This window comes from Montipora capricornis, chromosome 1 (genome assembly GCF_036669925.1).
Source record: "Montipora capricornis isolate CH-2021 chromosome 1, ASM3666992v2, whole genome shotgun sequence".
Taxonomy (NCBI): Eukaryota; Metazoa; Cnidaria; class Anthozoa; order Scleractinia; family Acroporidae; genus Montipora; species Montipora capricornis.
The window spans coordinates 2,236,128-2,248,627 of record NC_090883.1 but is presented as its reverse complement, the minus strand read 5'-3'; the positions used below and the strand labels follow the sequence as shown (position 1 = coordinate 2,248,627).

Below are 12,500 nucleotides of genomic sequence, written 5' to 3'. Positions count from 1 at the left end.
TTGATAGACGTGACGAAGTGACCCCCTTTGAGAAAAAGCGTCAGCTCAGTCGTGTTTACAACTACGGAGTTTACGTTAGCCTTAATATATTGTTTTTAAATTTAGAGTTTGTAATCACTAAGTTCAGCTGAACAGTAAGTAAAGTTAGGGTTTATGAGCAACGTAACTTTCAGCAGAGTGTAAACGCTGTTGTGCTTGGTCGTACCGAAAGAATCTGCGGCCCGAGGATTTCATCACTGAAGGCTGTGTTAAAATAGCTGTAGTTCCCTCCTTCCCAGAAAAATACAGTACGGTGAGTTAGTGTCGACCCAAAACACCACTACCTGTGGTAGTTAACGTTTGCATGCGATCATGTCTTGTCTTTTAAATAGTGATACCCAACATTGGGTACGTTGAACAAATTATTGAATGCAAGTTGAACTGAGCAAATGTTGAAACCGTTTAATTTAAATGGGCCTTAGCGAAAAAAAAAAATCGTTAATTGAATGGTCTTTCTTTAGTAATTATTCTATTTGAGGAAACAAAACAATGTCCGTTTATTATTTGGCTAGTGTGGAAACACTCAATTGGAAATGACTATTCGTTTGCCTTGTCACTCTCTGTACGAGTTGCTTTCATGGAAATTCATGAATGAAAGTGCTTACCAAATCGCAAACTCTGTTTTGACAAATAACACAGTTCATTAAAATTTTACGACACCACAGCACTCATCTGCACTATTATCATTTAACTGTGCCGTTATTTTTTATGCAAATATAGTCGTTTGCCTATGGTATGAAAGCGATTAAGGAAGCCTTTTTGCATGCGGAAATTACACCTACACAGGAAGTGCAAAGACTTCAAACGAACTACTTTTGTGAACAGTTTTAGACGGATTTTGTGATCTTTCCAACGATTCGAAACTAACTTACTTTCAAGCCACCTCTCGACATTTTCATTTTGAAGTTACTCAATGAAACCGCAAGAAGCTTATTTGATACGCAAGTCTTCTTGCCGGTCTGGCAGTCTTGAACTCGAAGAACCCAATACAAAATACTTTCGTCCGTCCGCTTATTCTTCAGTGGTGTTACCGTCCATTGATTAATCCTCATGTTTGTTGTCTCGTTTTTCTAGCTTTTGTTTCCGTTACATCGCGTTGCCAAATAAAAGTGTCACTTTTGAACGCGAAGCGCTTGTATTTTGGTCTTTAAAAAGCATACTTACCTTGACATTTAAATATATTTACCTCTACTCTCAGTACGATTTTTCTGGGTGTGATACTGCCACAAAGTATGGATTGGTGCTGAAGTTTGCCAACTTTGCATCGTCTCTATTTTCTCATCCAGGAAGACGGCAACACTTTTCTTTCGTTCGCAAATCTACTGGCTTTTTGCTAAAGTTGCAATTCTAATTGCAATTCATAACGCATGTTGGAGAGCAAGACAAACTGAATAGAAAACAGTTGGCGTTGTCTTTAAGTGAATGTTTGATAGGGCGATGAGCCCCCAGGCAAAGAATTCACTAGTTTCCCGTTCAGACAAAAGTTGGCCTATTTGCAGAGTGGTAATCGATGTGTAAAACACGCGCACAGGCTTTTGGGTGAAAATACGTCAGCTTAAAAGTCATGTCTTTTGATATCATCCTTCGCGAGCGTTAGATTTGGGCCACTGTACTGCGTGCATTGACCAAGCTTTCAATCAATTCCGTGTTTTTGCCCGACGAGCAAAACAGAAACATAATTAACATACAAGTAATTCCACGTGATCCACTTAAGTTGTTTTTCGCACCTACGTTCGATACTTTTAATAAGGCAAGATCCCCAGGCAAGATCACGCCACTGAGGATCCATAGATTTTCTGCTCAGATCATGCGCTAACTGTACCGCATGCCGTGTTTCTTTGTGCAACGATAGGAAGGAAGCAAACGTGAAAAACCACGATAAATGATTAAAAAAAACATTTTCTCACACAATTTACTTTATTGACAGGATAAACGTTTTTTGTAGGTTCAGAATATTTACCGTAGTAGATATGAGGAAAATTTTCTTTAATGAAAAGTTGTCCAAAAAATTATCTTTAATGAAAAGTTGTCCAAAAAATTACATCCGCTCTTTAATGAAATGGTCAAAAACTATTTTAAACAGTTCATGATCTCCGCTTCCTGATCGTTTTTGTAGACCACGATCGGCAAACGATTTTCCTTGTGTTTGGATTAGAAAATCAACAAGAGGAACTTTTTCCGGAAAATCTTACATGCACATGGGGCCCAAGCTCACGACATGAACACGTTCGCAACTTTCCTGCGGTTGCACCATTTACAAAGGTTTGTATGGGAATTCAACGGTTTTGTTTTAAACGGCATAAAATGTGATGTTCTGTGAACGAAATAGCCTTACATTGTTGCTGCGATTTATTCGTTTTTGTTTGCCGGTGTCAGAAGTTGTTTCAGTTGAAGCGTTTTCGTCGAGCTAGCGCTAATTTGGTATTCCACCGCTGGAACACAGGTGTTCAATTGTTGGAATGCAAAGTTAAAGCTAGTATTTTGGTCTTTGGTCGGGAGACAAAGAATTCAGGTGAAACCAACCCGTAGGAAAAAAAGAAAAGGCTTACTTGAAGTTTAAGTTCTCGGGCCAGGTCTTTCAAAAGTCGGTATTTTAAATTTACACCAAAAGAAGCCGTTAAATTACTCTGTCAATGATCCTTCAATCGATATTTTTTGTTAGCTCCGTGGGTTGTGACGTACTTCGCACATGCTCGATGGAAAATCAAACGGTTGCTGGCAATGGTTTCCCTCTTGGGACGCATAGGAGAAACCAAGTGCTCGCAGCGTAACTCGTGATATCTATCATCTAATATGCAACGCGCGTTCGTGGAATAATTAACAAGAGGCTACAATTAGCCTATACTCGGACCTGCAAAAATACAGTGGTGTATGGTTAATTTAGCGCTAAAGAAAAGAAAAGAGAGAAGTCTTTCTTTCTTACATTGTGCTTCTCATGATGTTTGATGTGTATGTAGTGAATATCCGAACACGCGTTATCTTCATTATATAGGTGACGACAATGACCACTGCATCATGGAAACGAGGTGAAAATAGTGTATTTATTCCAAAATGGCTAAGCACATTGTTTTTCGCTTATCGATGGGTATTTTGCTCAGGAAAGGAATGCTAATCAAACGGTTTAAGACGAGAAATTTCTGAAAACTAATGTTACTAATGTTGCAAACAACGAAGCCCTATTAGGGGTTATCAGGATACGGCATTTGTTATTCAAATCCCACAGTTGTACTTGCTTCCTTAATTCCGTTCATCCAAAAATTATAAGATCAGTTCTAAATCATTCGAAAAACTTATTCAGTCAACAAGTTATCATCCTGTGTTCGAAGTCCGGTTCCGTAATCATGGTTTAGTTCCTTGCAAACTGTTTAAATCTGCCGTGACGAAGACAAGAAGACAACATCTTTACTCCATTTTTCTCAATGCTCAAAAATCTAAAATGCCGTAATTGCGTGTTCCATAGTCCAGTCCGAAGTTTAATTTTAAAATTCTATAATCTTGATTTCAGTATTGGAGTAACTTGGTACCAAATGTTGCACAATAACGAAATCTCGTTAAGAAATAAGCTTAAATCCAGTAGTCCAGTCCGGATCAAATCCTCAAAACTCTCTCTACCATCGATTCAAAACTCAACAAAACCTACAAGTAGTGAATAGTTCTCATAAAGTACAAAAGTTCTTCATGATTCTACACTCGAGCTGAAAAAAAAAGCTATCAAAAACGAAACCAAAAAAACACTAGTGATCGCTTCTCGAGAGAACAGACACACAGCCGAAACTGTTCTGTGCCTGCCTCATACGGCCCTGAAAAAAGTACCGTAGTACAACAGTACTTTACCGTAGCCCTTGGCCGAGAAAACTAATCCTGGCCAAAAGGCCGAGAAGCGATCACGATACGGGATATTTAGGAAAAAATTGTAAATATACGGGATATTTAGCGGGGAAGGGGGGGGGGGGGGAGGAGAATTGAGGAGATACGGGCTATTTTTAAAACTAGGAATGCATTGCGTACGTGTGGTAGTGCAGTAGCTTGACAATGTTTTTTTTCCATAACTGTCAACTGAGCTACGTTTTGTTTTTCAGGAGATTCAAGTTGTCCCTGCGTAATGTGTGGCTCTACTAGTACACGATATTGTTTTGGTATCGTAAATCATTACAGTGCCATGGTAGATGTCTTTGCTAAATACCCCTTGAGAAGACATGTGATTCAGTGAATACTGACCCAGAATGATTGAAGAAAATAAAAGGAAATCGAGAAACATTGGCTTCAAGGCTGACATGTTGATCATTTACGACTTCTTTTTACCACAAGCTTAAGCGTGTATTCTGAACTTCCTACAGCTTTCCAAGACAAATGATCACTGAAGCCAAGGCTTAGCCCTACCCGGCAGGGTTAGTATATGAACAGGAGACGTCAAATATACGACTTGATACGACCGACGTTTCTATTTTAACGCTCAAAAATGCGAACTAGTAAGCAAGGTACACATATATAGCTTTTAAGAAGAGCAGATGGAACTTTTAAGGAACGAGAATAAAACAATTTGCCATCAGCAACAATATTTGCGAGATGAAAACATCATAAATTTTATTCCACGAATATATTAAAGTAAAATCCTCAGAAAACACTTTAGGAGAGTTTTGTTACGTTCAAATTTTCTATCGTACGTTTAGTTGCACAAGTAAAATCGCACTGAAAATGAGAAGTGTCACCAATTTTAGCGGTCGCCTATGATCAAGTTACCTTGCGTGTTGCTAACAACACACGGAACAAAGGATGGCGGTTTTTGTTAGTTTGCTCTTTTTGTTCGTTCAAGTGTTATGAAATTCGACAGGATATGTGCGAATTCAGCAAAAAAATCACAATCGTTGATCTCATAAAGTTAAGCACCATTGAATGGGGTTTGTACATGGATGGGGGTGGGGGACCGCTCCGCAGTCCCCCTTGATTTCATTTTTTTATTTTGTTACGGTACGGAGCCCGATTAATGCAATGCAAACTTTGTTCTTGATTTTGCTTTTCTCGACTTTTTTCTCAAGTTTTGGCTTTTTTCTCGACTTTTTCCCCGATTTTTTTGTGAGTTTTGGTTAATTTTCCCGACATTTTTCCCGACTTTCTTCTCGAATTTTACCCGACCTTTTTCTCGACTTTTTCCCCGCGACTTTTTTGTGAGTTCTGGTTAATTTTCCCGACATTTTTTTCGACTTTTTCTCGACTAATCTTTTTTCCCGACTTTTTTCTCGACTTTCTTTTCGACTTTTTTCCCGACTTTTTAGCGACTTTTTTCTTGACTTTTTTTATCGACTTTTTTCTCAGTTTGTGACCAATATTTTTCTCAACTTCATGATCGAATGAAATCAAAATGGTGGCAGCAAGGCTTTCCTTCTTGGTTTTTAATTGCAATTCTAACAGAAAGTGCCGGGGGTCACATCACCTCTGGCATATTGACGGATATGTCAAGTGAAAGCCCTTTGGCTTTTGTGTACAAGGCGTCATTGACGGGTATAGCTGACGTATTATGTGGTTAGAAGTCGGCCCTTCTAACAATGGCCGTATTTATGCTAGAGGACGTCTAAGACGTCTAAGACATGTTAGACGTCTTAGACGACTAGTATAAATACGGGAAATTATAAGGTGGACGTATTAAACGTCAGACTACTTAAACGTCTCAACTTAAGTGCGTCTAAACGACGCAATTAACAGACGTCTTAGTCGTCTCAGACATCTAAGCCGTCTACTAACTTAACAGACGTCTTAGTCGTCTCCGACAATCTACTATGAAGACGGGACGCACTAATAAACTGGGACCCACTTAGCAATGAAGTGTTCACAGTCTCTTTGGTAATTAAATCTCAGTATCTTTTGAAGAAAATTGGGAATTTGATTTCTATCCGTCGAAATTAAGTGCATGCGTCCCGTATTTATATTAGTCGCACTTAGACGTTTAATGCGTCTGGACTTCTTAGACGTCCTCTAGTATAAAAACGGCCAATTACCCTTTTATCATAGAACAGTACTTCGTTGACTGTGTCAGTCAAATCGGAGGAACACCAAAGATGATACGAGCGGACTGTGGGACAAAAAATACGTATGTTGCAGCTCTACAGAGCGAGACGGGAATGACACAATGGCTGCAGATAAAATTTTTCTGTATGGCAAGTCAGTTTCCATTCAACGTATTGAAGCACGGTAGGGTATATTTAGGAGGGGCTGCGCAGACTGGTGGATTCGCTTTTTAAAGGATATTAGGGACTGCGGTCTTTACTCACCAAATAAAGATAACGCCTGCTTGAGACCTCGCTGCAATGCTCAAGAAAGTATTTTTGGACAAAAAATTTTCATCGATCGATCCTGTCTTGGGTTCCAGTCCTTCCCCGGCAGGTAACGCAAAATCGTGACAAACTAAAATTTTCCAAGAGCTTCGCAACATCACATCGATTTTACTCCGCCAATGGATTAAGTAAATTAAAGTTACATTTTTAGCATTTAGGTAAATTAGATTTTTAAGTATAGTCTGTTATTCTACAATTTTTATTACTAATCGTAGTTGTAAAACAAGGCTCCACGGAAGAGCACATCTTGATGAAATGGACTCAGAAATGAAATAAAGCTTTGATTTTTTTTTAAATTTTTTGCATCCGGTGGGCTATGTCGATGTCATACGGTTTGACGCCTACTCCAATTGCATTGATTTTGGGCAAAGCTGCGAAGTCTGGAAGGTATTTTCGAGTGGTCCCAGCTGAGGGACGCCAACAAGTTTGAGGTTACAATTGTAGGAGTAACTATACTCTTGGATCGCCATTTGATACTTAGGTCGATAACTGCTTCAGTGATTTTCCGCCAAGAGTAGATATTTTGTTCGGGGCCCGGTTTCTAAACTTATTAAGATGATCATATTCTAAGGACTTCGTTGCGTCAGGATCCGATGCGTTTGCAACATCATGGCCGCCAGCATGAATCCCCCTCAGGTTCTTCAACTTTCTTGAGTTCGGCCAAAATTTCTCCCCCTTTTTCCTTTAGCTTGTCATTCTCAGCTTTTAGTGACTGCACAGTATCCATAACCATTTTAAACTTATAAAACTTTGTAGCTATAAAAACATAATCACACTATCCTGGAGCTCTCGAAATTGCATTCGCACACTACACAAGCGTGCAAGAATTGAGTTTCAGATTTGAGGTCAGATTTCAGTAATCATGGTATCCTCGATCAAGGAGGACTGTCGATCTTCCTTCGGTCCCTCTCGTTCCGATTGTGATTGCCATTCTCCGATGGTGACGTTCCGCGTCTTGAAAAAGTGGCTTGAGAAAAGCTTGTTAATGGACTATTGTGTTGACGGGCACGTTCCCCTCATATGAATACAACTATCTTCTTAAGGACGTTCGCGCTAATCCTTTGTGTGCAACTTTTACTGCGCAGATGACGCAACTGCAATATGTAACAGACTTAACTGATTAGAGTGTAATGAGAAGTGCTAAATTTCCACCCCATATGAACCATGTGAGCGTTAGCCCTACTGATGGAAATGGGCCCACACAAGGACAGAGAAAAACTCTGATAAGGGTGGGAATTGAACCCACGACCTTCGGCTTAGATCACCGCTGCTCTGCCGACTGAGCTTCAAGGTCAGACGGGATCAGGCCGTGGGACCAAGTCACGGCAATGAACATGTACAAGTACAAGGAAGGATTACGTTTTTGCAAACGTTGGCCGTGTAGCCGTGTAATATGTAACGCATTACTTCAAGCATTAGTTAAGATCTTATGGCAACAAAAACGCTGGGGGAAAATTTTCTAGGTCAGCTAAAGAATGGCACATTTATTTCCAATTCATCAAGAAACGTTACAGGGAAAGGACTGGGAGGCTGGAAAAGGTCGCTAATCGAGTAGCACTCATTTTCTCTTGGTAGTGGTTAAAAGTTTTGAAAACTCGAGGAACGGCTAGTTTAGCGACATTGCGTAAATTTAATGGCGTTTTTTTTTAATGTCTTTATTACGTTACGAACTTCTTACATGTTTTTTAAGTTCTTTTTCTTTACTTTCACGAAAATAGAGCAGAATTATCTTCTCCTGCTAATGCACTTGGATAGTGCGGACCTAAGAGGAAACAGCCAGAGATTATATTCCACAAAACCACACTCCAGAAGATGACAAAGGCGGCAATGGAGAGATATGATACAAAATACTAACCAAATAAAGATAAGCATTGCTTGAAACTTCGTTGCTATATGCTTGAGAAACAGTTTTTTTTCCAAAAACCTTTCGTCGATCGATCCTGTCTTGGGTTCCAGTCCTTCCCCGACAGGTCACGCAAAAATTTTCTAAGAGCTTCGCAACATCACATCGATTTTACTCTTTTAGATCATCGGTGACCCCTAGTTTATAAGACATGAATCACTTACTCTTCTTACAATCTACAAAATGTGTTGAAATGAAAAATTTACAATGTAAGAAGCTATCTTTTTTTAAAAATTTTCTTTCCGTGTGTCCTGAGTTCCGGAAATGGTTACAACAAGTAGCGCTTGCGAAAACGCTCGTTGAGGATTAACTCTACTGTCTACGACATCCCCAGTGGCATGCAATTATCTAAAAAACCCACTCCAATATTTCTATGCACAGAAACATTGACTCTAATATATTATTTTTATGATTTTCAACGCATGAGTAGATGAGGCTACATCTCGTTATGATGACCTATCTGTCGATTTTCGAAATTAGGGCATTTTTCCCATTTTTCGGTGACCCCCCAATTTTTTGTCATTTTCGGAATAAGTAATTTAGGACCTAACTTCAGATGAGAAATGAAACAAATTTCAAAGTGGGAAGATTTTCGCGCGAACGTTTTCAAATGCGCTCCGAAATTCAGTATTAAAGTACCCGTAAATGATCGGATTTAAAGTACTGTTCAAGTTTGGTAGAATCATGAAGATCAAGTAAAGGAGAACCTTCGGAATGTGTCTCACTAAAGACATATCATACTGTTGAATAGTGAAAACGATAAAAAATGGGGCCCAACACAAAGTGAAAGTCAACAGGACAATGGCAATTGTCTTAGTGACTTTGAATTCCCGCCGCAAGCTCATTCGCGTATCCCTGTCTTCGTTGCCGCAGAAGTTGGCACTCATGTGTTGCCTTCTTTTGAACTGAATCCAGATAGTGCGCAAAATCATGCTGTAACAAGTCACGAGCACAATAAGTGGGAACAGAAAACCTACTATGATCACTACCGTGTAGAATTTTTTGTTGGTATTCGTACACGAGCCGTAAGCGCTCAATCGAACGCCTGGCTCTCCAGGCCAAGCGATAATGGAAAGTGTCGACAGTGTGGCCGCGTACAACCACACGCCGCCAATGGCCAAAAACGAGCGCGAGTTGGTCATCTTTCTACGATAAACAAAAGGTTTGGTAATTTTCAAGTGTCTGTCAACTGAAATCACCGTCAGATTGGCGATGGATGCCGCCGCACAAGACACGTCCATCCAAATCCATGCCTTGCAGATCCAAACATCTTGTATGATCGTTACGATGGAGAGGATACGGAAGGGTAGGCTCGCAGATGCGTATAAAAAGTCACTTACTGCAAGAGACGCAATAAACCAGTTTGTAGGGCTGTGGAGACGCCGGTCGAAGTATATGGCGATACAAACTAAGCTGTTTCCCAATATGGACACAATCATTGCAATAATGAAAAATACTAATAAAAATGTTTTCCAATCCCACCAAGAGTCATCAGATTCATATTCAGGAATGTCTGTTGCATTTGTCGTGTTATTCATGCTTGATCTCGGTGTGGATCAAATGTGGCTGCTTGGTAAATGTAGACTGGCTCAACGTACCCTTGTGACGTTCTCCTGTCGTTACAAAATCTGTCTATCTTGATGCTTTTGTCCTTTAGTGGTACTCGACTTTCGGAGGTGATTTGACAAAAAATTTGCGTAGAAGGCCGCCCGTAAAGTAGAATTATGAAAAATATTTCCCTTGCCCTAAGACAAGTGATATGCCAGTAGGTATGACTAGTAATGGATGGCAAAAAAAGATTTAATTGTCTCCGTCAACTTGAACGATTTGCTTCCAGTTTTAGATGTTCGTTACTCCAGATTTCGGTCCTGATATATATTATGCTCTTCTGCCGCCGAATCACCTGAAAGAAAAATTGGAAACATTCATTCATTCAAAATATGGTATAGTATAATGAACAATTATTCCACGAGCGCACGTTGAGATCAGACGATAAATAGCCAGTGAGGTGCGTATAGCGCCAAGTTTTTCGGTTGCAGTGCGAAACGCATGTGTCTTGAAGCAAAAGACTAAAGAGAGAAAGAAATAGTAATGGAACATTTGTCTCTACGACAAATTGAAAAAGTCAGAGAAACAATGATTGAATGGAGCTAGAAAGTGGACGGTGCCGAAAGAATTATTTCAATGGAGCCATCTTTACTAAGTCCAGTGCTCAACAACGAAACAGGGCTATTTATCATCGAAATGAAGAAAAACCAAATGATTGTATTAAATTCTTCGAAGACAACCACACAGGGTCTGGGATCAATACTTCCAGCGAAACAATGATTGAATGGAGCTAGAAAGTGGACGATGCAGAAAGAATTATTTCAATGGAGCCATCTTTACCAAGTCCAGTGCCCAACAACGAAACAGGGCTATTTATCATCGAAATTAAGAAAAACCAAATGTATTAAATTCTTCGAAGACAACCACACACGGGCTGGGATCAATACTTCCATTGCAATAATTATTATTGTTGTTCAAAAAATTACCACGAAGCATGATTCAAGGACAATTTTAATTATTATTTATGTTCTATACAATCGGCTCCCACAATGGAATAAAGATCGAGGGGGCCGAATAACGGGCATAGAGTTAAAGGAAATAACCACTCAAAAATTTAAAAAAATTCTCTTCTTTGTGTACTCGTCGCCACACTGAATATCCCAGAGTGCAACACAAAAAAGTACAAATTTGTTTATTCACCGGGGAGGGAAGTGCCAGACTAAATTGCAAAAAATTAATCCACAAAACGTTGACAAAAACCAATTTCACCTTTAAAATCGCTTGGTGACTTTTATGTTTTATTATATAAAATGAAACTTTGAGGTCCTTTGAAGCCGGAATTAATTTTTGGGGCCGTGAAATACTGATAAAGGGCGCTTTTTAGTAACTACAGAGGAGGGCTGTCCGGTTCAAAAATGGCTCTGTCTTCACGTTTTTGTGATTAAAAACACATTTATAAAATCATCCGGTTGCAATTTGCTATTCATTTTTAAGTTACCGCGGTATGTTTACTCGCCAAACAGTGAAGTATCTGTGTCAAATGATGGCAAGATACCGGGTTTTTGTAAGTTTCTTTTTCTGTCAAGTGTTATAAAAGTTGACAATGAAATGAGCGAAGTCAAAACGAAGATCACAATCGCCCAACTCTTCCTTATGCAAAGTCAAAATTTACTCTCCAAGACGCGTACGACTTTATTTATCACCAGGAAATTCCATCATTTTGGAAATAGCACCTACTTTATTATTCATCTGCGTCACAATTTTTCACTGATTTTGGGGCTCATTTTGTTGAAACTCAAGCACGCTTCCAACAGGCCTGTGAACCCTTCCTGCTTACAGAGCAATACTAAAAAACATCTCCCATATCACATTTCAACGTTAAGCTCGAAAATTCAATACACAACCTGATATTGTAATTCACAAAGGCAGAAAATACCACAGAATCCTTTTCCAGCGAAAATTTTATTGAAACAAACAACATATTTGCTCTTAGAGGCGAGAACCTCTTTCTATTTCATTGCGTGCGTGAAGACAAGAAACTCAATCGTGTCAAATGACCATGTACTTCAGATAAATACAGCTCACTTTGATTTCGGCTCGACGAGCGATAGATTGTTGTCGAAGTCCATTACTCGTCGCTTTTGTGATTCCAGGTGTTGGTTTTTGACCGCCTGCCTAGTTTCGGTAGCCTCGCAGCTCTTACAAGGTCTCACCTGATTGGAGACCACCCTAACCCTTAACAAAAGAACAAATAACAGAAACAATGGACCCTAGGCCTAAAACCTAACCCTTTTGTTTTAGGCCTAGGGTCCATTGTTTCTGTTATTTGTTCTTTTGTTAAGGGTTAGGGTGGTCTCCAATCAGGTGAGACCTTGTAAGAGCTGCGAGGTGACCCCCTAGTTTATCCAACTGACTTTCCATTATTGAGCTCCATAAGGGTATATTTTGTTTAAGGATCCACTAAAACGCCATTCGCGTTACATGACTTTCGACGCCATTGCAGGCTAAGTTAATGATTCTACTACATACATACATACATACATACATACATACATACATACTTAATTGACCGCTCCCCATAGGCGCTTTTCAGGGCCAATGAAACACAATCAACGAAACAATTGAACACAACAACTACAACTGTTAAGAATCCCAACTGGCCGGAGGCAAACCAGTTGGCT

At 39.6% G+C, this 12,500-nt stretch overlaps 2 protein-coding genes across 3 annotated transcripts in view; both read right to left on the bottom strand.

The window, feature by feature from the left end:
* LOC138050765 (D(5)-like dopamine receptor) overlaps positions 1-1,463 on the bottom strand; it is a 10,904-nt gene extending 9,441 nt beyond the window's left edge. Inside the window, exon 1 of the mRNA XM_068897055.1 lies at positions 1,226-1,463. The gene's annotated coding sequence lies outside the window, so the exon portion shown is untranslated. The remainder of the gene's footprint in view (positions 1-1,225) is intronic.
* Positions 1,464-7,883: 6,420 nt separating this feature from the next.
* LOC138050748 (D(5)-like dopamine receptor) overlaps positions 7,884-12,500 on the bottom strand; it is an 8,038-nt gene continuing 3,421 nt past the window's right edge. For both annotated transcript variants that reach the window (XM_068897046.1, XM_068897041.1), the window contains exon 2: positions 7,884-10,174. In XM_068897046.1, coding sequence (XP_068753147.1) covers positions 8,847-9,809 — 963 coding nt within the window. In that variant the 5' untranslated portion in view covers positions 9,810-10,174 and the 3' untranslated portion in view covers positions 7,884-8,846. The remainder of the gene's footprint in view (positions 10,175-12,500) is intronic.